This window comes from Trachemys scripta, chromosome 2 (assembly GCF_013100865.1).
Source record: "Trachemys scripta elegans isolate TJP31775 chromosome 2, CAS_Tse_1.0, whole genome shotgun sequence".
Taxonomy (NCBI): Eukaryota; Metazoa; Chordata; order Testudines; family Emydidae; genus Trachemys; species Trachemys scripta.
The window spans coordinates 13,432,651-13,455,683 of NC_048299.1; the positions used below are offsets into that span (position 1 = coordinate 13,432,651).

Genomic DNA, 23,033 nt, shown 5'->3' on the forward strand with positions numbered 1-23,033 from the left:
TATAAGTGGGAATGAGGGGAGAGTTCAGTGAACCAAATACAATTGTAGTCTTTGTGATGATATTTATTATTATTTGTATTACCCATAGCACCTTGGCGCCTAGTCATGGACAAGGACCCCATTGTGCTAGGTGCTGTACAAACACAGAGCAAAAAGAGCCCTTTCCCCAGAGAGTTTACAGTCTAAGGTAAGAGACAACTGATGCAGACAGACAAACGGGGGACTATGTCAGTGCCAGGAGGTAGGCAGCTGGGCCTTGTGGTTAGCATAGGGCAAGGGGCCAGGTCCCCGCACCACCTGGGGTTCAGAACCAGAAGGTCAGGAACTGAGAGTCAGACACCAGGAATCAATATGAGTCAGGAAACCAGAGGTCAGGATCAAGAAACAAGAGCAGGTAGTACTAAGTGAGAAGCCCTAAGTAGGGTGGAGCCCAGCTATATAGGCAATTTCCTGTTCCTCCTCCTGACTTAAGTAGCGGAAGCAGCCCAATCCGGAGCTCTGGTGTTCCGCCAATCAGGCCCAAGGATGGAGCCTGCTATCTGAGCTGAGCTTCAGGGAGTTCTAGTTCTGGCTGATGCCAGCCAGGTGTTGAGTGGAGTGTTATTGACACTCTCCACCCCACGGACACATGGGATCCTGTGGACTTTGGTTCAAGGCCTGCAGGTCATGACATTGAACAATGAGACAATATTGGTTAGCATAATAGGCTGTGATCTCAGCTGCCTAGCCATTGTCAAATATTTTGTAGGCATTATGAAAAAGGAGGTGTTAAGGAGGGAGATGAAGAAATATCATGCATTAGTTTTGTGGATGTTTATGGGGAATGCCTCCCAAGTTTGAGGGGGAGCACAGGAGAAAGTATGAAGGTAACAAGTGGGCAAAGGAAACTAGAGCTGATATTTCAATAGCTTGTAAGAAATAACACGTAGGGTGGGGATAGGTTGTGAAGGGCCGTGAAAGTGAATAGAAGTACCTTATGTTTGATGTCATAGAAAAGGGGGAATGGAGGGATGAAAAGAGAGGGTCACATGGTCAGAGTGATGGGCTAGGAGAATGATCTTTGTATCAGCAGAGCCAGTGCCAAGCACTCCGGATTGGAGATGTTGTGCTACAGGTGTACAATACCACAAAGCAAGTGGTATAATCAACTTGGGTGCATAAACTGAAGAGTTAAATACATGGGACTCTATTTTAAACTAGGTTACTTTTATTAAGGACAGTGATAGTAAAAAATTAAACAATTTTAAGTGGGTTTCCGTATATTTTTATGTGAATTTTCAATTCAATTTCGATGTGGGGAAATTAGGAATTGGGAGGAGCAGTCGTGATTTTCAGCATTCTAGCTTTTCAAGCTAGATACTCTGAAAACTGATGTCAGGGTTGCCTTATAGCTATATAAGGTCTCTTTGTTGAATTCCCTTAGTAATCTGCATTTTTCTCTCTCTGCTAGCTCATTCCTTTAAGGAGGTAGAGGACAGGGTAACTGAAATCATACTGACAGGTTTCAGAGGGGTAGCCGTGTTAGTCTCTATCCCAACAGCCTGGCATCTGGAGCTGGCAAACTGTGACCTGGACAAGGAAAGATGCCTTCTTAATTTTTCTGTGGCCTATTCTATAATGCTTCATAAACCATAACATAGTCCTTGCATCATACTCCCCAAAATAATTCAGTGCTCTTGATAGGAGAGGCCAGATCCTTCAGCCCTGATTATGTTGTTTTGCACCACTCTGGCAGGAAAAAGCAGTGTTAAAGCAGGTTTAATTGTCTATCAAGGGAATTCTGAGTAATAGGGCTGGTTGACAAACTTCCATTGAAACTGCTTTTTGATGGAAAACTGGGTTTTTGACTACATTATTTTTTTTTAAAGTTTCTGCTTTCCCCAGAAAACATTGAGTTTTTGTCAATTATGCTGCCCCACTGCCCCATAGGAGTTGTATTTCAGTTTCCTCAAGTCTCCACTCTCTTCTATGGATGAGGTTTCCTAGCTGGGGTATCTCTCTCATAATGCACCATGGCCAGGTACGTCCCTGATGCACAGCCTGCCCTCTCTGAGTCAGTCACTTGGTGTATTTTTTTTAAAATGACTGTTCATTTAGGAAGTCTGAACAAGTTTCCAGATCATTGCTGTACACTTTCTGTTCCAAGAAGCATGAGATGATCTCCTCAAATGTTTCTGTTTTTACTCGTTGACCATTTGGTCCCATCAAGAAGCCATAATAGGGTTGCCACTGCTGCTCACTTTCAGAGCATTGTAAGGTATGAGGCCCCGCTCAGTATTGCCAATAACCAAGCATGCACTATTTACTCATAAATGCATGTTTAGATTGACTTATTAGTCAATGTATTGTACACGATAATTGTACTATGGCAATTGTACTAAGGCTGATGAATGTTTAAATTTATGATTTTTAGAAAAAAAATAATTCATAGTAAACAGATGAGAAGTGTAGGGAAAAGGTATGGGGTAAAGCTTTCAACGGCGCCTAAGTGACTTAGGAACCTGGATTCAATTTTCAAAACAGCTTAGGTGCTTAGGAGCCTAAGTCTCATTGAAAGTCAATTCAGGTTCCTGAGTCACTTAAGCACCAAAGCCTAGGTGTTGTTTCAGCATCAGTTCAATTTAAGTAAAAGTAAAAGCAGCCAGGCTATCTGCAAAGTACAGCAGCTGGGCTGGGAGAAAGGGAGATTGTAGCTTTTAGCCTCTGCATCATCGTATTTATTTTAAAAAGTAATTGAAAATAGGGAAAATAAAAATGTTTACCATCTCCCCTCCCCCACTTCCCTCCCTTCATCTGTCTCATTTACAAACTTGGCTATAGCATTATGTAATGACAATCAATGAGCTGTCATTCAGCATCAGCTTCCACATGGGTTTTCCATGCAGAGGCAATGAAATTGTGAAACAGTATTCAGGAGGAGTGACAGAAATAAAATGTTTCCATCTTCCATACTCCTGGGGACGGCCCCAAAGCCCACTGAAGTTAAAGGAAAGATTCCTGGCTTAAGTGGGCTGTGGATTGGCCCCTAGACTCTAGGTAAGTTCTTAACTCTCTGATTGCTAAACTTGGCCTCCAGACATACACAATTTTTGATGGTAAAGAAGGCAGAATATCCTTCCTCCTTAGAAAACAATAATCTCTCCCTCTCCCAGGGAGAAGAAGCTGTTTCCCTCCATCAGAGTGGGATATCCGCCAGCTTTTCCAAACAATACTGTCAAATCTCCATTCCACCAAATAATGAAGCAAATTTTCAATACATTCCAGCAAACAATGGCAAACTCCCTTTCCTCATGCTCTCCTTCTGCAGTTTGTCTTTCAAGAACCTCCACTTCCTTTACCCACAAAGCTAATTTTGCTACTGTATTTCTAAATGTGTGACTTTGAATTTGGCTCACACAAGTCTCCTGTTAATATTCATATTACAGTAGCACTCAGCGGTCCCACTCAGGCTCAGGGCTCCACCATGCTGGGCAATGTCCAAACATAGATAAACCCAGTCCCTGTTCACAAGCACTTACAATCAAAGACAAATGGGAAGAGGGCGACAGTAATAAGGTCACGTGGACCAGCTATGTGGGCAACTTGATGGTTAAAACTCATTGCAGGGTGAGGGGTTGGAGTGGAAGAAAGTATGTGGAAGAACCCTGGTGAAAGGAGTAAGGGAAGAAAGAGGGTTTATGCGAGGGGGGTAGCTTTGTGGGGGTGATTTATTGATGGAGATGAAAAGCAGGGTGGGAGAGATGTCCCGGGAGTAGGTAGGAAGGGGCTGAAAGGGAAAATGTAGAAGGAGAGGTGTATGGTTCCAGGTCTGAGGAAGGATGGGCTGCAGAAGGATGGAGGTGCAGTGGGGGACAAAAGGAAGTAGCTGATCACTGTCTCTGAGCAAAAATCAGCAATAAATAGCCTGTTGATATTGCAGGCAGTTGGGAAAGTATGTAGTGGGGCCTGTGCCCCAGACTGAGTCTATTGGGCCAGTGGAGCCATGGAGGGGTACTAGGGTCCTTGGTGCTCCCCATACTTTCCCCATATATGCTGGGCTAACTAATCTGCATCTCCTGTCTTCCCCCTCGCTCTCATATCTAGTATTCTCCCAGACCATCTAATTCAATCTCTCTTTGTGTGTCTCATGTGAAATGGGGGATGCTATATTTCCCCCCAGGTTCTGTTAAATGTGGGTTTGAAATTCATGCTTTATTCCTGTCCTAATTCAGTGCCAATTGGTGGAGACCCTGTTTTTGCTCTCCGAATTCAAACCAACCCAACATGTAAATATTATTTGCTGATTTGTTTCTGAAGCTCTATTATTTCTTCCAATGAATGAAAGACCTCTCCGTAGCTTTGATGATTAGATTGGTGATTAGACCTGTTCTCTGTTGGGGATCTTTCAGGTATCACAGTTCCAAAAAAGGCCCAACCAGTCATATAGAACATGATTTTAGGCAATCAGTGTACAAAGCTGTGTTTTATTTATCAGCAATGATAATCACATAATAGTTGTAGGGAATGTTTTAATCATCATTTCATAACACCCTGTGTTTGTTAGAATTTATTTTTTAAAGTACATAAGAGTAATTGGCTAAATCTGGCATATTTTACTCATCTGTGTAGTGAATGGGACTGTTCATGTGAGTAGTATATGTAGGATTTGGCCCAATATGAAGCTATTAAATGACATCATACAGGTGCTTCCTGTTTTCAAGGTAGTAACTGTATCTAGGGCTGAATAGATTGAGTGCTCCACTCCATTACACCAGTTTTATGCTGGTGTAGCTCCATTGTTTTCAGTGTAATAAAGTGGGAAACTGGCCTGAATCTGAAGTCTGAGTAATTTATAGTGAATGAATTTTGAGATCAATCTCTGATGATTATGCTGAATAGCTACCAAAACCTGTTGGGCTTCAGTGAATTGTATTATTTGGAAACCTATACAGATGTGCATCAGTAACTGTACAGCACTGCTCCCCTCTGACTTATTTGTACAATACAATGTCTGTATAATTTGAAATAGCAGCACATGAAAAGAACTCAGTATATTTTAGCTCACTAAAAGTAATATGAAGTATTTTATCATTAGAGAATTGTTACTTGGCACCAGTATTTAATTCTAGGCATAACATTTGTCATTCCCCAAATACTACTACAATATGAGGATGAAATCCTCTGAATTCATTTCCTTTTAGCTCACATTAATTTTCAGAAGACTTTATCTTATCAATAAGTCAATGGTAATGTCAGAATGCAATGATTCTGCAACAGTAGATGCCAGCAAAACTCATTAAACTGGATTTACAAGCAGATACAGTGGAGGCAGAGTTGGTTGGAAGCTGATAAAGGGCTTGTGGGTCAGTTATTCAGAGGTTTCATTTTTGATGTACTATGGAGGCTGCTGCTTTTTCCTGACATGAATGTAAATTAAGTTGTGTCCTTCCTTTATTTACACCAGTTCTGCTTTTGGTTTATACACAAGGTGTACAAACTTGTCTGATTTTAGGAAAGAAGCATCTCATTACCACATTATGTGATGTCATAACCTGTAGAGTTGCCTGCAAAGCATGAATCTCATACCTGGGTTTACATGACATTATCAGTGTGGCCCATTACTTCAATATTGTACATTTCCTAAAAACTATCCTCCTGCAATAATAGAAATCTTAGCCACTTCAATGAGATTTTGTTGGACAGTTTCAGAAACCCACACTTCTGAGTTCTTTTCTTCTGAGTACAATGTTTGGTATGTGTGGCTCAGGGGATTGGTAACATGATATAAAACCTTTCATCTGTAGGTCACCAGCTTGAATTTGACCCACGTTAGTAGGGACGGCAAATCATTACCATCTGTTAACTGTTCCATGGACTATGTGAAATAAGTTGGAGGAATTAGTCCCATTCCTAACAAACAGGGTGTTTGTGTCCCAAAACTACCATCACAATTGTCAATATCCCTGTCTGCACTTTCAGCTAAGGGGCTAAGTAAGGGCTGAATACTTGTACAAGTGGGAACTCTCTTAGCACACACACCAAAGAAGAGTTAAGAATTTCAGGTTGCTGCTTGTGTTGTATTTATTCTAAAAATAAACACAGGCCTTCAGCTTCCTTTGCCTTTGGGATCTTTCATGAGCACTAATTTAAAATAAAAAACATCAGTGACATACTTTCTGACATATGTGGTAATCTTAAAGTTTTTATATATTTTAAAAGCATTTCTTTCTGTCAGTCTTTAGTCAAAATAGACTACATCCTCTGTCACTGTAATTGGTGTAGCTCCGTTGAAATGAGCAGAGCTATGCTGAGTTACACCAGATAACGATCTGGCTGATGATAATCCATGCTAGGAACGCTCCCTAAGTAAATCATCTTTTGTGGACTTGACTAAATTATGCTTTTTGAAAAAAACCCACAAAAAACAGGCGTCAGCTTTTGCAGAAGTAATGAGTGCATTCTGTGAAATTTCAAGGACTTCTTTATTCTGTTCACCTCTCTTGTTCTCATGTGTTATGCCGTCTTAACATACACATTGATCGCAACATAGAAATTATTCAGTATATGGAGAATCTCCCATAACATCTTCCAACTGAGGAACTTGAAGCACTTTACCAATGTGAATGAACTAAGCTGCAAAATGCGTCTTGTGGATTGTGATTTAACTTTTCGAAAGAACCTAAGTCACTTAGGAGCCTAGGTCCCATTGTTTATTCAGTGGGACTTAAGTTCCTAAATGATTTAAGTACTTTTGAAAACATTATCTTATCAAATCCTCCCAAACTCCTGGCAATAGAACCTTTATATCACCCCACTCCATACCATTTTGCATTCTTCATAAACTGGATAATCAAGTGTGTGCACACACATATGAGTTTCTGTACCTGTGCCAGTAACCCTAAACTGGGTATGTTCATCATTCACTCTCCATGTCTCTATCCCAGTATTCCCATGTTTTGCACCACTGGAGACAGCACTCCACTCTGGGGGCCAAAGAGATCATATCAAGGGGGAGGGAGGAAATGCAAATGTGATGAGCAGCATCAAATAATTTAAAAGAAACCCATCTTTGATTTTTTTTGTCATGGAGCTAGTGCAAACAACAATGGCTACACTTCGACCTAAATATCTCTTGCACAAAAAATACAACTTTGGAATATTGGGCTCAGTTTGTTTTTGTTTAACTTTTACATTCAATATAATTCAAATGGAAATGTTATTGTTTGTTAAGGGCCAGATTCTGTCACCCTAGTTTATGTTGAGTACTACCTTATTCTGTGAGGCGTCCCATTGAAATCAATGGGAGTAATTGAGTAACTTACTATTCAACATGAGCAAGGCTGGCCAAGTCTGGCCATTAGCCTTTGAACACTGTTGCTTTCTTTTGACTGACAATAAATACTTGCATGGCTCCGCCTAGCATAGCATCTGCACTCCGGAGCATCTTTAATGTATTTATTTTAACAACCTACCTGTGAGGTAGGTAAGTGCTATTATCCCCATTTTACAGGTGGGGAAGTGAGGCACAGAGAGAGAGTGACTTCCCCAAGCTCACAAAAGGAATCTGGGGCAGAGCAGAGAACTGAACCCAGGTTCCTTATCTCCAGATTAGCACTGGTGTCACCAGGCTATCCTGCCTCTCATTTAGGGCTAGATTGTGTCACAAACTACAATAAAAAAAACTAACCCATTGCTGTGCTGCCTGAGGCATAACTAAGGGAAGGAATTGTGACTCCCCGTTTCCCTCTGGCTCCAAGGGGTAGTAATTTGCTGGTAGCCATCACCAGGTATAGTAGCAGGAGCAAACTCCTGGGCACTCTGGCTCAAAGGTCTGGGGAGGAAATGGAGGAACATAAGGGCTGTGCGTCTTATTCCCCCATTATCCCCCTGCACAGGTGTGCCGCCCAAGCTATAATCAGGCCTTTAGGGTGGAAGTCACCCATGTGTAGTGTTGTATTAATTTAGATGGAATATAGGGGCCCAAAGGGTTAAAGGTGTGAACATAACCCAGGCCCTGTCCAACGTTAAATGGTGTTAAACAAGGTTCAGGGTTTGTTATACAGAGACCTCAGCCTGCTGACAGAACAAGAAGCAATGGTCTCAAGTTGCAGTGGGCGGGGGGGAGGGGGGGGGTCTAAGCTGGATATTAGGAAACACTATTTCACTAGGAGGGTGGTGAAGCACTGGAATGGGTTCCCTAGGGAGGTGGAGGAATCTCCATCCTTAGAGGTTTTTAAGGCCCGGCTTGACAAAGCCCTAACTGGGATGATTTAGTTGGGGTTGGTCCTGCTTTGAGCAGGGGGTTGGACTAGATGACCTCCTGGGGTCTCTTCCAACCCTAATCTTCTATGCTTAGTACCATTTCAAATCCTTTTAACCTTTTATTAAAGATACAGGAAAGAAGGAAAACACAGCACTTGAAATGTACAGTATTAAATAAGGCATTTGATTTAACAACATCCCTTGTTCCCTTTCACTTTAGCTAGGGAGAGTTTTTAGAAGGAAAAAAACCACCTTGTTTGACAGTCTTTTAGATGGTATTAAAGACGATAAAGATGAGAAAAAGTGAAAAATTAATAGAGATGTGTTACTGCTGTTAAAGTCTTATCCTGTTTCTTAGGAGACAAAACAAACACTCACAAAGTGGGGAGAGAAAAGAACAGCAAAGATAGAAATGCAGCTTCTGTCTCGGGCACTGAGTTTCACTTGCAGCCTTACTGCAGAAGAAACACAGGCACAGCACAGTCTCATCAGCCCCCCCCAAAATTGGCAAACTTGTACCAGCACTGGGCTGCTTATGGTATTGCTTTTAGCTGCATCTTTCTGGTCACAGGCTTACAGCAGTGTTGCAAAATATCCAGTCTTGGCTGGCTAAGCCAGATTCTTATTAGACAGGGATAGGAAAGAGAAGAAATAAGGTGGGGAAAGAAAAGGACACATGGAGGAGGGAAAGGGTAGGATAGACTAAGGTGGTATTCGGTATACCACATCCCAGGTTGTATTCGGAATTTAGCTGGCACCAGTGGAAGTGGTGGTGTCATCTGGGTCCTTCTCTCTGGCCTGGTCAAGATATCTCTCAGGATTAGGACAGAGAAGATCTGGTGTCCCAGGAGATTGTGGGTGTGGTAGCCATGATGGTGAAGTCTTTCCAGAAGCCAATTTTGATGACAAGTCTCTCTCTTTAAGGCTCCCAAAAGGGAGTGATGTGTGGAAGAGTCCATCCCTTCATCTTTTGTTCCCCACTTGATTGATTGATTTCTGGTCCTCTACTCTTCTTGCTTACCAGTCATAATCTTAACACAGTCCTTGAGTTGTATCAGTAGGTCTTTGTTTGTACTACACCTCTACCTTGATATAACGCTGTCCTCGGGAGCCAAAAAATCTTACCACGTTATAGGTGAAACCGCATTATATCGAACTTGCTTTGATCCACCGGAGTGCGCAGCCCCGCCCCCCCCCCCCCCCCCCCAAGCACTGCTTTACCGCGTTATATCCGAATTTGTGTTATATCGGGTCGCATTATATCAGGGTAGAGGTGTAATTCAGTCTTTCTGTTTTGCTTTTGCACCTTTTCCCATCAACATTTGTTCTGGATAGTGTGACATTCCATGAACTTTCACTCGCTTCTCAAGTTGAGCTCAAAATTAGGGTAAATGTGTAGACCCATTTATGACAACCTTAGAGAGCCAGCACAAGCCTATGCCCCACATAAGCCCTGTTTTGAGAATTTGAGTGAGTCTTAAATGTTGCATGGATCTTGTACTCTGGGGTGACTTTACCTTTTAAGAATAAAAACTAAAAGACATCTTCAGGGTGGAGAAAAGTAGAAGAAGGATTACAGTTACCAGGGGAGTACTGATCTTATCAAATACAATCCTTTTTAATGTTGAATGCATTTTATTGATTGTTTCCATTCACTACTATGACATAGGAACCAGTTATGTTGGTACTTTGATATCTGATCAACCCTGTTTACATAACCAATCCATTTTTATCAGCACAGTCTGGTGTGGCCAGGGTTTAAGTAGGATTAAGGAGAGAAATGTTCATTCCATGCATAATGATACTACAGAAACACAGTGTGTTGGATATGTCTTTGAAGCCTCACACTTCAAAAATGTGCCTGAGAGGAGTGGAAATATACAAAAAGAAGAACGGGAGTACTTGTGGCACCTTAGAGACTAACAAATTTATTAGAGCATAAGCTTTCGTGGACTACAGCCCACTTCTTCGGATGCATACCGATATGCATCCGAAGAAGTGGGCTGTAGTCCAAGAAAGCTTATGCTCTAATAAATTTGTTAGTCTCTAAGGTGCCACAAGTACTCCCGTTCTTCTTTTTGCGGATACAGACTAACACGGCTGTTTCTCTGAAACTTGGAAATATACAGACTCTGTTGTGAAAAATGTGAGTCACAACAGCCATTATCGCATAACTGAAATGCAGTTTTTTTTTATTTGATTCAGTCATTGATGATTTTCCTTTTTAAGTTGTGTGCTTTCAAACTATGTTTAGAAACATCTGGGCTGACCCAGGCTATTTGTAGAAATGTTTGTACTTCATAGATTAGAAGAAATTAGACATGATAAAGACCCGTTAAATCATTTTGGCCATTTCCTGAATATGTCTGAGTTTGAAGAATAACGATGTTAAATATATACTTTGAAAAATAGCAAGTTTGATAAGTGTAGTGTAAGAATGAAAAACATTTAAACCTTTTTCCAACACGAAAGTGATGGTAAATAGAAATCTTGATAAGTGATTATAAAAGAAGTAGCAGTAACTGCTGTAATTAAGATTACATAACCATTTCCATTCTAACACTTTAATTTTAGTCACTTAGAACTTTCTGAAACTTCCATCTTTTGGATTGAAATATTCAAGGCTTGATCTATGTTTGAAGGTCTTTTTTTTTTTTAAAGAAAGTTTGAGCAAAAATGGTTCAGCCATTTTTGAGCATAAAGAGAACATAGAATTCCTTTCCCATTCCCTTACTCCCTAGGAGTTGCAGATGTCAGTAAGGTATGAAAATAGCCCTCATTAAGGAGAAGTGTCTTAGAGTACTCTGGTGAAAATTAATTTTGGTGTGACTGTAACCCACTCACCTCCTGTGTGTGGTGTTCTGTCCCATCTAGTGGCGCTGAGACCACTTGGAGAGAGACAGAAAGGAAGAGAGATTAATGAGTTTGCTCTACAGCCTTAGCTAACAGCCAGTTGGCTTTTAGCTCATGCGGTAGAGGCTCATACACTAAGCTCCAGACGTCCCAGGTTCAATCCCGCCTGCTGATGACCAGGGTCTGTCAGCATTACATGACCACCTTATGACCAATTGAAAGTTGCACGATACGCTTACACAGTAAACTTTCCACACATTCTCGCTACATTTGTGAAGTGTACAGCTAAGGAAGGCTGCACTACACATACATATGCAGCTAGCTCAGCTCTGTCTGCAAAATGCAGTCAAGGTGTATAAGGGCTGACACAGGGTTCGGCAGGAAGCCTTGTCTCATCATTGCATGTCTTGAAAGTGTGCATGGGCTGAGCAACGGAGGTCCTTTACAGCTCTGGAGATAACGGGTAGTATATAATCATTTCCCTTCTCCTCTGAGCACAAGTTTGATTCCATGTTAGAATTGGGCCACTGGGACTGATTCTCCAGTGCATTGCACTAGGGGCTTGATTCTCCCCTCACACCAATCTTGTGCTAGTGTAACTTCAACAGAGTGGCTCCTATCTTCATCAAAGGAAGAATTAAGCTTCTTGTGTAGTAACTTTAATCTGTGCAGCCTGAGTGTAAAAGCTATTACCTGTGTACATGAGTTGGGAATGCTGATTTGGTAACATTCTACATTCACTTTGCACATCTGTGCACGTGCAAGTCAAGAGAATCCAGCCCACTTAGACTAAATGCTGAATTTGCCCCTCTTAGTTCCTGGGTCCACAAGCCCATGATTTTCAGATGCTTAATTGCAATTGCAGATGGCATTTGAAGGTTTCTCCAATGAAAATGATGGGCAGGAAATGGATGGTCAGAATTTGCTGCCTGACTGTATTGTGTCATGTTTCATGGTTCTCTGCACTGCTTCTCAGAATCTTTTTATCTACTCTGGTGATAAACCATGCCAAAGAAAAGAAGATTCTATACTGTACCTCTTGGTTGATTCATTTGATTATTTTTTGTCTCAGTAACAGCACTGCAGTTCCTTCACCTGATGGGCTCTGGGATGCCTACTTCTGACATAGTTAGTTCAGGGCACAATTGCTCTTCTCTCTGTTGTGCATAGACGCTTGAGATCCATTTGGATACAGGTACACACAAACATGTTTACAGAATCACCCTACTCAGGCAAACTTCTGTCCTAAGAAACCACCCCCAAATATTCCCCAAATGTTCTGGCTACAGTGCTCCACCTGTATCCACTGTTAACCAACCAATTTTTGTCATTCCCTTCAGTGTCACTTAGGACATGTTTCACATTATAAGGACAACAAGAGGATTAGCTGGCCCATATCTGCTGGTGTTATTTATGGGAATGAAAATGCCATTTGCAGTTGTGGTGTTGAGTCAGAGAACAGTGAGAGTGTAAGAAAACTCATTTCTGGTTTGTTGAAAGGCTTTTGTAATTTCCTGTTTTTTTTCATGACAATGGGGATATAAGGAGGGGAACAAGTTGGGGAATTTAAGGGAAGATATAACTGAAGAAGAGTGTGCAGATTATCTGACCCCAAGACCATATACTAATTCATCTGAACCCTAGCTGTTCAGACCGGCAGCAATGTGAAGTATGTTGTACAGGATAATGCAAGTCATTCCCCTATGATATGTCATGATCAATGACAATCTAATGAATTCATCTTAAAACAAAGTCAGAACAGGAAAAACAATAGCTATTTGAAAGACTCCTTTCCTCAAATAAATGGAGTCAATAAATATGCTCTTTGTCATACAGGGTCCAGTTAAAGGTTTGTTTGCTAACAAAAAATGCTGTCATCACAGAGCTTAATAGAAGCAAACTATCAGGACGTATCCAGTTCAAGTAGACAAATAATATTTGAAAGCAGAGAAAAATAACAGTAGCTGAACAAAACACGTGTCCTGCATAAGCAGGCCAAAGCAATAGTGATTTTATTTGTCACCGAGTTAGATTTTAATTTAGTACCGTAAGTGTGGTCTTGCTGCTGTGGGATAAAAAGCCTCGTCATTTCTCATGTAATCTGTGTTTTATTGACACATATTAGAGAATGAAGATTACTCTTGCTGGCAAAAAAAATTCTCAGCCCACCCTTGTGTAGGGGACCAGCTCAAGGCCTCTGTGCCGTTTAGGTCCCACAGAAGACTTCAAAATAGGGCTTCAATGGGACTTAAACGGTGCATAGATATTGTGCAGGCTCTTGACATTGGGATGAATTCACCCCTGTTTTCTTAATAATAATAATAATTAATAATAATGTATTTTTATATTAATTTTAACAGCTATCAGTGTGTCTTTTAGGGAAGATCTGTAAGTCCATTATTCATAGACTCTAAGGTTAGAAGGGACCATTATGATCATCTAGTCTGACCTCCCGCGTGATGCGGGCCACAAAAGCTGACCCACCCACTCCTCTGGTGTGATTTTGTATTTGCACTTTATTCCTGTAAGTTAATATAGATGCAAGAATTCACAGTTCCAGTCACTTATTTTCCATTCTAGCAGGAGTTGGGAATGTTGACGAGGAAGCATACTCAGGGCAAGATGTTTAATCTTGGGTGCCAAAAGTTAGACTTTTAAATCAATCTGTATTTAGATAACTAAATAGTAGTGGGCTGATTTTGAGAGGTGCTGAATTGGAAGTGTTGATTGCTCAGCATGTGTGAAAATCAGACCACTTTTATTCAGGTGTCCAAATATGGATTTAGGTGACTTACTTTATGCTTATCTGAACATTTGTTCCTCCACTTTTCTAGAGTGGTGGGATGTAAAGCAGGGAAAACTTGTAGCTGTTTAGGGCACTGATATGAATGTGGAAAATGCCCCTTCCTGACCCTGCAAGAAAATAAGTGATGTAAGAAAATATTACGGAAGCTTAAGGTGGAGATTTTCAAATGCCCTTAAGTGATTCAAGAGTCTCAATCCCAATGACTTTCAATCAGACTTAAGTGCCTAAGTACATTAAAGCACTTTTGAAAATGGGATTTAGGTGCTTTTCAAAATTCTACCTTCAATCTATAAAATCTATTCAGATTTGATCACTCAGACAACTCCTCATTTGAATTACTTTTCCAATTAGTTTTATTTTCCCTAGTGTTTTATTGGCCACATACAATTGGGGAAAAGGTTACCCGATTATTGCTAACTCATGCATTGTTCTGTTTGCTGGCTTGCCAATTCTGTAGTCACTTACCTTGATCCCTTTTGTTTTAGTTGTTTCCCCTACTTGGAGAAATGACCAGTACAGAAGAAGCAGGATGAAAAGATGGCTGACTTCTTGTTACAACCGGGTTCTAATAGCTTCCACCGGTTCACGCTTGAATCCTTGGCTGCTATTGAGAAGCGAATTGCAGAGAAACTTGCAAGGAATGCCAAGCAGGAGTACAGAGATCAGACAGATGATGAAGAAAAGCCTCGGCCTCAGTTTGACTTACAAGCTTGCAAAAAGTTGCCTGGTATCTATGGGACTCTTCCTCCAGAGCTCATTGGGGAACCACTGGAGGATCTTGACCCTTACTACAGTGACCACAAGGTTAGAGCCTTCAGAAGCATGTGTTGTTTTACGTTTGCTTTCTAAGATGGGAGATATTTTATGCGGGGACTCTGGTTTTGTCTTTCCTTGTTCAGTAAAAATGGTTTCTTCTGGTTTAAGGATTGGAGAGCTAATGTGGGCAGAACTTCCTCCAAAGAACTAAACAGAGGGGCATAGTGGAATAAAAGCTTAGCTCAAGTAACATTGAGTATGAATATATATTGTTATGTGAGAACAGAACATTAGATGAGTTAAATGAAATTGTGGGTTCCATCTACTGTACCTTCCTCTCTTTGCCTGAAATTCATGCCAGGACCAAGGTCCTGTGCATTATTAAGCCTAACTAGGGTGATCAGATAGCAACTGTGGAAAAAACGAGACGGGGATAGGGGGTAATAGGTGTCTATATAAGAAAAAGTCCCGAAAAACTGGACTGTCCCTTTAAAAATGGAACATCTGGTCACCCTAAGCCTAACCTTAGCCCTTCTTGTTAAGGGTTTATGTGGTTCCTCGGGCCTTTTGCTGGCCTTCTGCACGGGAGGGAATATCGCCTACATCGCATAAGAGGTGTGTGTGTGTGTGTGTGTGTGTATATATACACAAATAATTCCTGAAGAGTGAAATTAATTTTTCTGCAGAGGGACAGCAAAAGCCGAGGCACCATTTCACTCCCATTTAAGATGTCAAAATAGGGCTTATGGTAGGATTTAACTGGTGCAGTGTGCTGGCCCTCTGCACTAGGGTGAATTTCATCCTGGAGTGAATATCACCTGGTGAGAATCGTGTGGGCTGGACCAGAGCCACTAGGGTACGAACAGCTCCCTCAAAAGACTGTTGGCAGCATGACTGTATAACTTGCTTACTACAGCTTGCTTTCCTGTACTTCAAACATGTTATAACATGGATGAGAAAATAACACCCACAAACATGCATTCTGAGAACTTTCAATTTTTTGATGTATTCCTCTAGACTAGTTTCTCCCGTAAACCAGTATGTAAAATTACTGTATGTTTCCATGATGTAATCACTGGCATTTTTGTTCATGTGTTGTACAAATTTATATAGACAAAGTAACAAAAGTTAAATAGACACAGAAGTAGATTATTTATCTGAGATGTCTGGAATCAATCTATAATAATCTGTGGCTATTTAAATACAGTGTGCCCAGGCAGAAGCAACAGGACACAGATGTAGTATTTTAGTCTTGAAAGCCAGATTCTGGATGGGTGAGTCCCAAAATTGCTTAAAGCTCACATCTGAACTGCCCTGATCTTGTTGCCACCATGTGCAGGTCAGTCTCTCTGTGCACAGTTAGGGCATTTTATTGTCTGCCTAGCTGTTTTCAGTCCCACGCTATGCTGGCAGCAGGAAGGTAGAGCAGCATAAGAGGTTCCGCACTAATTTTCTGCCATCTGAGGATCCCTTTTGCTTGGGGTGACCTTGGGGTGAACCTTTTAGTCCCAGCTACGTTGGCTATAGGGTCAGATAGTGCTGGCAGTGAGGTGCTCATCCTATGTGTGAATTTGCCAGGAATCTGCACTTGGTGAATGAAAAAAGGAATTAGTGGAGGGTATTATGCATGAACCAGCTCCTGCATGCAGGTGACATACCAACTAGTGCATCCTCAAATGGAAGATCTAGAAGAAATAGTAAACCAGTGGTATGACTAGCTAAAATGGCATCAGATGAAAATGAGCATGACTAAGATCGAGGTCATGTGGGTCAGTGGAGTTGCCACTGGGAAACTGGATGTAGAGATTAATGGAGTCAGTCTAAACCAGACTGACCAGTTCAAGTACTTCTGTTCATGGGAAGATGGCAAGTTTGAATGTGAGATATAATCGAGATTGGGGAGTGTTGGAAGAGCATAGAATAACATCACTGGGGTTGTGTATGACAAGCCTATGCCACTGAGACTAAAGCCCCAACTGTACAGAACAGTGGTGTACCCCACAATGCTGTATAGTGCAGAAGCATGGGTGGCAAAAAAGACGGCAAGTTTGATGATTAGAGATATTTGAGACGAGATGTCTTTGCACCATAAGAGGAGTTTCACAAAGACATAATTCGAAATGCAAGTATTAGGATGGAAATCAAAGTTGTAATGTGGCTGACAAAATCCAAGAATTGCAACTCTATGGATTTGGACACATGCAGAGGATGAATGAAGAAGACCTGGTGAAAATATCATGGGAAGAGAGGGTGATAGGAGAGACTCAGAGGAAAGCTGAGGAAGCAATGAATAGACTGCATCAAAGAAGATGGAAACCAGGCAGTCCTTAGTGCGAGGGCCGGCTCCAGAGTTTTTGCCACCCCAAGGAGCAAAAAACAAACAAACAAAAAAGCCGGATCGCGATCTGCGGCAGCTCTACCGCCACCTCTTCAGTCTTCGGCGGCAATTCAGCAGCTGGTCCTTCACTCCAAGAGGGAGTGAGGGACTTGCCGCCGAAGAGCCGGACGTGCCGCCCCTCTCCGTTGGCCACCCCAAGCACCTGCTTGCTGGGCTGGTGCCTGGAGCCGGCCCTGCTTAGTGCTAACGATGACCTGACCCCACTTGATGAGATAAGGGGAAGAAGATAATTATTATGCGTGAGCATATCCATCATAGTTCAGGCAGATCAATTTGTCATCATTAAGAAAACACCCTGAACTGTCCTGGAGCATGTGAGTTTGTTGGGTTGATATGGCTCTCGAGAGCAGGCCATGCTACAGGATGGGATTCTCATGGCCTAGTCCTACAAGGTGCTGAGCATCCTAACTCACCATAACAAGGTAATCAGTTACCACACACTTTGGAATAAATGCAGTGTTCAAACACCAGTGCGTGTGTCGCAGGGTTTCAGAGGAATCTGCATAGGAAAAGAAGGAATTTGCAGCTCAGAGGGAGTTATGGAGGGAAGTTTGGGGCATTTTTCCTGAGGCGGGCAAAGACTCTGCATTTGGGAAGGTCTTCTGGGGAACTGTCCATTGGGTGAATGGAAATTCACAACTGGAAGAATCTGGGAAGGGAATTAAGGGCACTGGGATGGGAGGGAATCTGCAGTTGGGAACTGGGTGAGAGGATCCTGATGTATAAATGCAAACACTAAATGTTCTCATTTAATTTTCCATTTTGTTTTCCAGACATTTATAGTACTGAACAAAGGGAAGACAATCTTTCGATTTAGTGCCACTCCTGCCTTGTATATACTTAGTCCTTTCCATCCAGTCAGAAGAGCAGCAATTAAAATTTTGGTACATTCATATCCTTTCAGGTGGCTTCCCACCTTCTGATGTTATCTGATACAAGCGGATGTGGGTATGAGGAGATTTGGTTTTATCAAACTGTTTGAAAGCTGGATATTTAATTTCATTTACTACAGACGTAACTAGAAATGTGTTGGATTTTTTCCTAAATAAGATGTGTAAAATGGCTTTTATGGGAAATACAGAGCTTGTCTTACTCACACAAACAGCCCCATTGACGTAGCTGAGACTGCTTGTGTGAATAAAGTTGAGCAAGGTTTGACCCAGAGTTAGTAAGAGAGGGAGTCAGTGGAGGAAATTTGCTGAGATACATCAGGGGAAGCTAACCAGAAAAAATTTCATCTGTCCCCTTCCCCAGTCCGAAGCAAAGTTCACACATCTGATAATTCTCTCCTGGGTTGCATGCATACCTCCTTCAGCACTGATCCATCCTCATGGGCTGTCCTTGTGGCTGAGTGAATACAAAACTGTGTGGGGTTAACACTACTGCTGGCACTAGACATCCCACAGTAGGTGAAGAGAAAGCAGGATCATTGTCTCCTCCCCAAATCTATATTGGCCAGCAAATCATGGAAAGAAAGGCACAATGCACTTTCGGAAGGATAGGTGGGTGCTGTTGCTGGGGATGGTGTGATTGCACCCTTACATGTCCCAATGCAGAGTAATCCTTAAGAGGTACGAGCCTGCACTCAGTGATGAATAGTTCTTTAGGTCTTTCCCCATAACCTCCTAGTCATTTCACTGATGACAGGATACAGAATTTAGAACCTCACCCACACAGATATTCAGAATTCGTAGAATGTGAATTACAATACCGCTTAAATGAGGTGAGCTGCTGTAGCCCTGAGGGAGGAGACAAGCATACATCTGAATTCTTGCAAGTTAAATAATCTAAACAAAGAAAATTGCTCTGCAGTGTTAATGTTGAACAATTTGCCAAGGATCATGTTGGATTCTCCATCACTAACAATTTTTTAAATTAAGATTGGATGCTTTTTCTAAAAGATCTGCTTTGGGAATTATTTGGGGCAAGGTCTATGGCTTGTGCTATACAGAAAGTCAGACTAGATGATCACAATGTTCCCTTCTGGTCTTGGAATCTATGAAAATGATTATTTAAAAAATTAAACACTTGTACTCAATAATCCAAGACCCAGCTTGTTAAAAATGTACATCATGGGCCAGATCTTCAGCTGGTGTAAATTAGTGTAGCTCTGTTGAAGTCAAGGGCATATCCCCATCTGAGGCCCTGGCCCAACATCTGTCTATGTAACTGAAAAAATATGCTATTATGTCTTAGCAAAAAACAGTGTAATGCTTAAGTATTCATTTATGACAATAATTATAAAAAGTATTTTATCTGACACTTTAAAAGTTAAAGATCTGGATAGTATCATATTTTAAAAGTGTGGGCCCAGATCCTTTTCTCATTTAAGTCCATGAGAGTTTTGCCATAAACAACATTAGCAACAACACTGGGTCCAATAGTTTGAAGCTTTCTGAGACACAAATGGGATATTTAATCTCTAAGAGTGAAATTTGCCCTTGTGCAGAGAGCCAGCACAAAGTCTGTGCACCACAAAGGTCCCATTTAAGCCCTCAGAGTAATGTATAGGCCTTGTGCTGGCATGTTGAGACTGGGTGAAATTCACCCAGACAAAAATAATTCATTTCAGTTTGAAAGTAAATGGGACTGGATGACGTGCACTGTACCATCCACTTGAATTGGATCTTCTACTCGGTTCCACCATAACTTCATTTGTATTCCAAATAACACAACTCCCACTCTTCAATCACTTTATGTGGGATGGAAATTTCAATTTTCATTCAGCTCTAGTCCTGAAGAAATTTAACAAATGTACAGTCTTGAAAACATTATAATCCATTTTATCCATCTATCTAGGAGATTGGACTTAGCTGAAACATATTTACAAACACCCATTCACCTATGTGGTAAAAGATTCCTCTATTTTGTTTATATGAGCATCTATTATCAATACCACTGCCTTCTGTTTGCTTTATCAGCTTCTCCCAAGGTCTGCACAAAGGTTCCAGTATTGATAGCCATACTGAGAGCTCAGAGAATCCACACATCACTAAAATGGCTAGATGACATTTTAGTATGAGCCTATTCCATAGGAGAAGTGACCATAAATACAAAAGATTAATAACAGGCATTAAGGAGATCACAGAATTATTGATTTATTATCAAATTCAGCAAATTCCCTTTAAATGGATACATTATCCAGTGGAAGAATTAGTTCATGCTCTTAAGTCTATGTTGCTCTCAGAGAAAATAAATGTGAAGGTTCAGATGACAATAGTTCAACTTAAAAATGAACATATAATACCATCCAAGACATTCCCAAAATTACTAAGAACCATGGGGTTGTGCAGAGACACTTCATTATGGCTCAAGCTTCACCCAAGAACAGTTCAACACTTGCTGCTGGAAACTGGGACATGGTTACATTACAACAGGTACATTAGTGCAACTTCGCTGAAGTCAGTCAAGATCAGTGGAATTGCATTGGTCTGAGAGAAGAATTTGATAACTACAATCTGTTAACAGAAAGCATAAATGCACAACTCTCAGTTATAAGTCTGGGTACCCATTCTGCATTCTCACAAAACCATGCAACCCCAAGTGAAACCAATAGAGATTGTGTATGTATTGCAGAGGGCAGAAATATGCCCCTGGTCAGAAGTTGCCTGAAGTGGAGGTGACTCAAATAAGAATGCAGGAAGAGCCTGTCTCAGTACCTTCAAGAGTCAAAGCAATGAGAGCCTGGGGTGTACACTTCAGAGACATATCAGAACAAGAAATATGGTCAGAACAGGAGCATGATTTTTTGGGAGTGAAAGGCCATAAAGCTAACAACATTTTAGTTCCAGAAACACCTCATTTGCACCTTAGTAATAGCTGTCTCATACATCAACAAGCGGAAGGAAGGAAGACATCCAGTCTCACTAGGATGGCAGTAGGGTTCCTACATTAAGCGGCACACCGTTTTCAGTCGATAAATGCTATTCACATCAAGAGAACTCAAAATACAAAGGGCAACTGGCTGAACAGGAAGTCAATATTCCAAGCAGAATGGAGCCTCAATTGGCAAGTAATCGAGCAGATCCTATCATTGACATGAACTCAGGAGTTGGATCTCTTGCCTTGCATGAGAGTATTAAGCAACCTTTTTTCCTGTAAGGGGAAAACCAGAAGTGTTAGCAAATATGGTGCACTGTCACAAAAGTGTCTGAAGCAACTTGTTTAGTACATACCATCTCTCCATTTCCAATTATTGAACATATAGTGCAAGTGGAAGAGAATGGCACAGGAGGCTGAAGGACGAATCCTCTTCCAAACAGGATGAGGAACCCGAGGTTCTTGGATGAAGCAGATTTATCTACAGCTCCTCCTCTGGGATTTCCATAGAGAGAGGACCTAATTTTTCAGGGATCTATACAACCTCACTAGTCCAATTTATCTTTGACAATCTGGCTATTTAGAAAGATGTTCTACTAAGAAAAAAAATCCATAGGATTTGATAACACTTTGTTAATTGAAGTAATTTGCATTATTAATGTGTTTTAGGGCTGTTTTTTTTTTATCTTCTCATCCATGTAATGCATTCAGATTCAAATCCATTATTTGATGCGGCCATATTCTTGAGAACATCAGGCTTATGTACATTCTCAAAAGGTAGGAATATATTTCAAATGACATTTGGAGGAAGAGGTTGTCTTTGGGGTGAGGTGGGCCTACTCCAGGGGCCCTTCTTCCCATATCAGGATTAGTCTGCAAGGAGATGGAGCTGTCTTCTTCTCTTCCTCCTTCTATAAGAGTGGTGTTGGGGAGGAAGGACCAGCTTCCACTTCCAACCTAGTGGCACTGAAGCTAGATCATATCTTGAAGGGAGACAAGTCTGGCCCCACTCCTAAATGAGGGACACCAAAGTCACCTTTAATGTGTTTGGGGAGATAAAGGGCCATTTCTGCTTTTAAATGAAACATCAGTTCCCAGCTCCTGTCATGATACAAGATATTGTGGCAGTGCATTTTTTTCCCATCAGGACAGGCAGGGGAGGCGCACATAGATGGTGCCCCTCATCACTTTTCTTGCTGGTGCCAATTTTCTCCCAGATAGTACCAGTCTCCTGTCACTACTCTTGTTGGAAGTCAGTAATGTTGGAGATTATTGCCCTCCTGAGTAGACAGTTTCCACAGTCACAAGCTCAAGACTGAATCTTGTTTGTCCTCATCCATGGGCAGCTCTATTTTTATGAGGAAATTCTGCATTAAGGCAGGGGACAGGAAACATGTCTCTGGCAGATATATAAGGCCATTTGATCCTGTTCAGCAATTTGGAATGTTATAATAGGTCCCAAGAGAAGAAGGATTAGTGGGAAGAGGACAGTTCAAAGGGGCACAATAAATTCAGTTCTCTAAAAACACCATGCACCTGTATTCTTATTTTGTGCTAGCTTACTAGTATGATACCAGTGGAACTCTCACAGCTCATAGAACTTTGACCCTGGAGGGACGTGGTAATGGGTAGAACACAAGCCACATCCCCTAATGTCCATTGTGCGCCATCCCTCGGTGGGTATAAATTCCAGCATTGCAGATAACTTCCTGATTGTTGTAGCTTCTGGGTAACTCTAGCTCTTCAGATCTACTGTATCCTTTTCAATACTTACCTAGGGTTACCATATTTCAACAATCAAAAAAGAGGACGGGAGGAGCCCCGCCCTAGCCCCGCCCCCATCCTGTCCTAGCCCCGCCCCCATCCTGTCCTAGCCCCGCCCCTGCCCCTTCCACTCCCTCCCACTTCCTGCCCCCTCAGAACCCCCAACCCTCCCCCCCACTCCTTGTCCCCTGACTGCCCCCCAGGACTCCACCCCCTCCCTAAGCCTCCCTGCCTCTTGTCCCCTGACTGCCTCCTCCTGAGACCTTCCCCACATCCTAACTGGCCCCCTAGGACCCTACCCCCCTACCTGTCCCCTGACTGCCCCAACCCTTATCCACACCCCCACCCCCTGACAGCCCCCCCCCCAGAACTCCTGACCCATCTAAACCCCTCTGC

The 23,033-nt window shown here is 41.8% G+C and overlaps 1 protein-coding gene across 8 annotated transcripts in view; it reads left to right on the plus strand.

Annotated features, from left to right (window-relative positions):
* The window catches only part of LOC117872006 (sodium channel protein type 5 subunit alpha-like), a 336,265-nt gene that overhangs the window by 47,101 nt on the left and 266,131 nt on the right, over window positions 1-23,033 (plus strand). For all 8 annotated transcript variants that reach the window (XM_034759944.1, XM_034759938.1, XM_034759936.1 and 5 more), the window contains exons 2-3: window positions 14,386-14,704; window positions 17,828-17,946. In XM_034759944.1, the coding sequence (XP_034615835.1) occupies window positions 14,438-14,704; window positions 17,828-17,946 (386 nt within the window). In that variant the 5' untranslated portion in view covers window positions 14,386-14,437. The remainder of the gene's footprint in view (window positions 1-14,385; window positions 14,705-17,827; window positions 17,947-23,033) is intronic.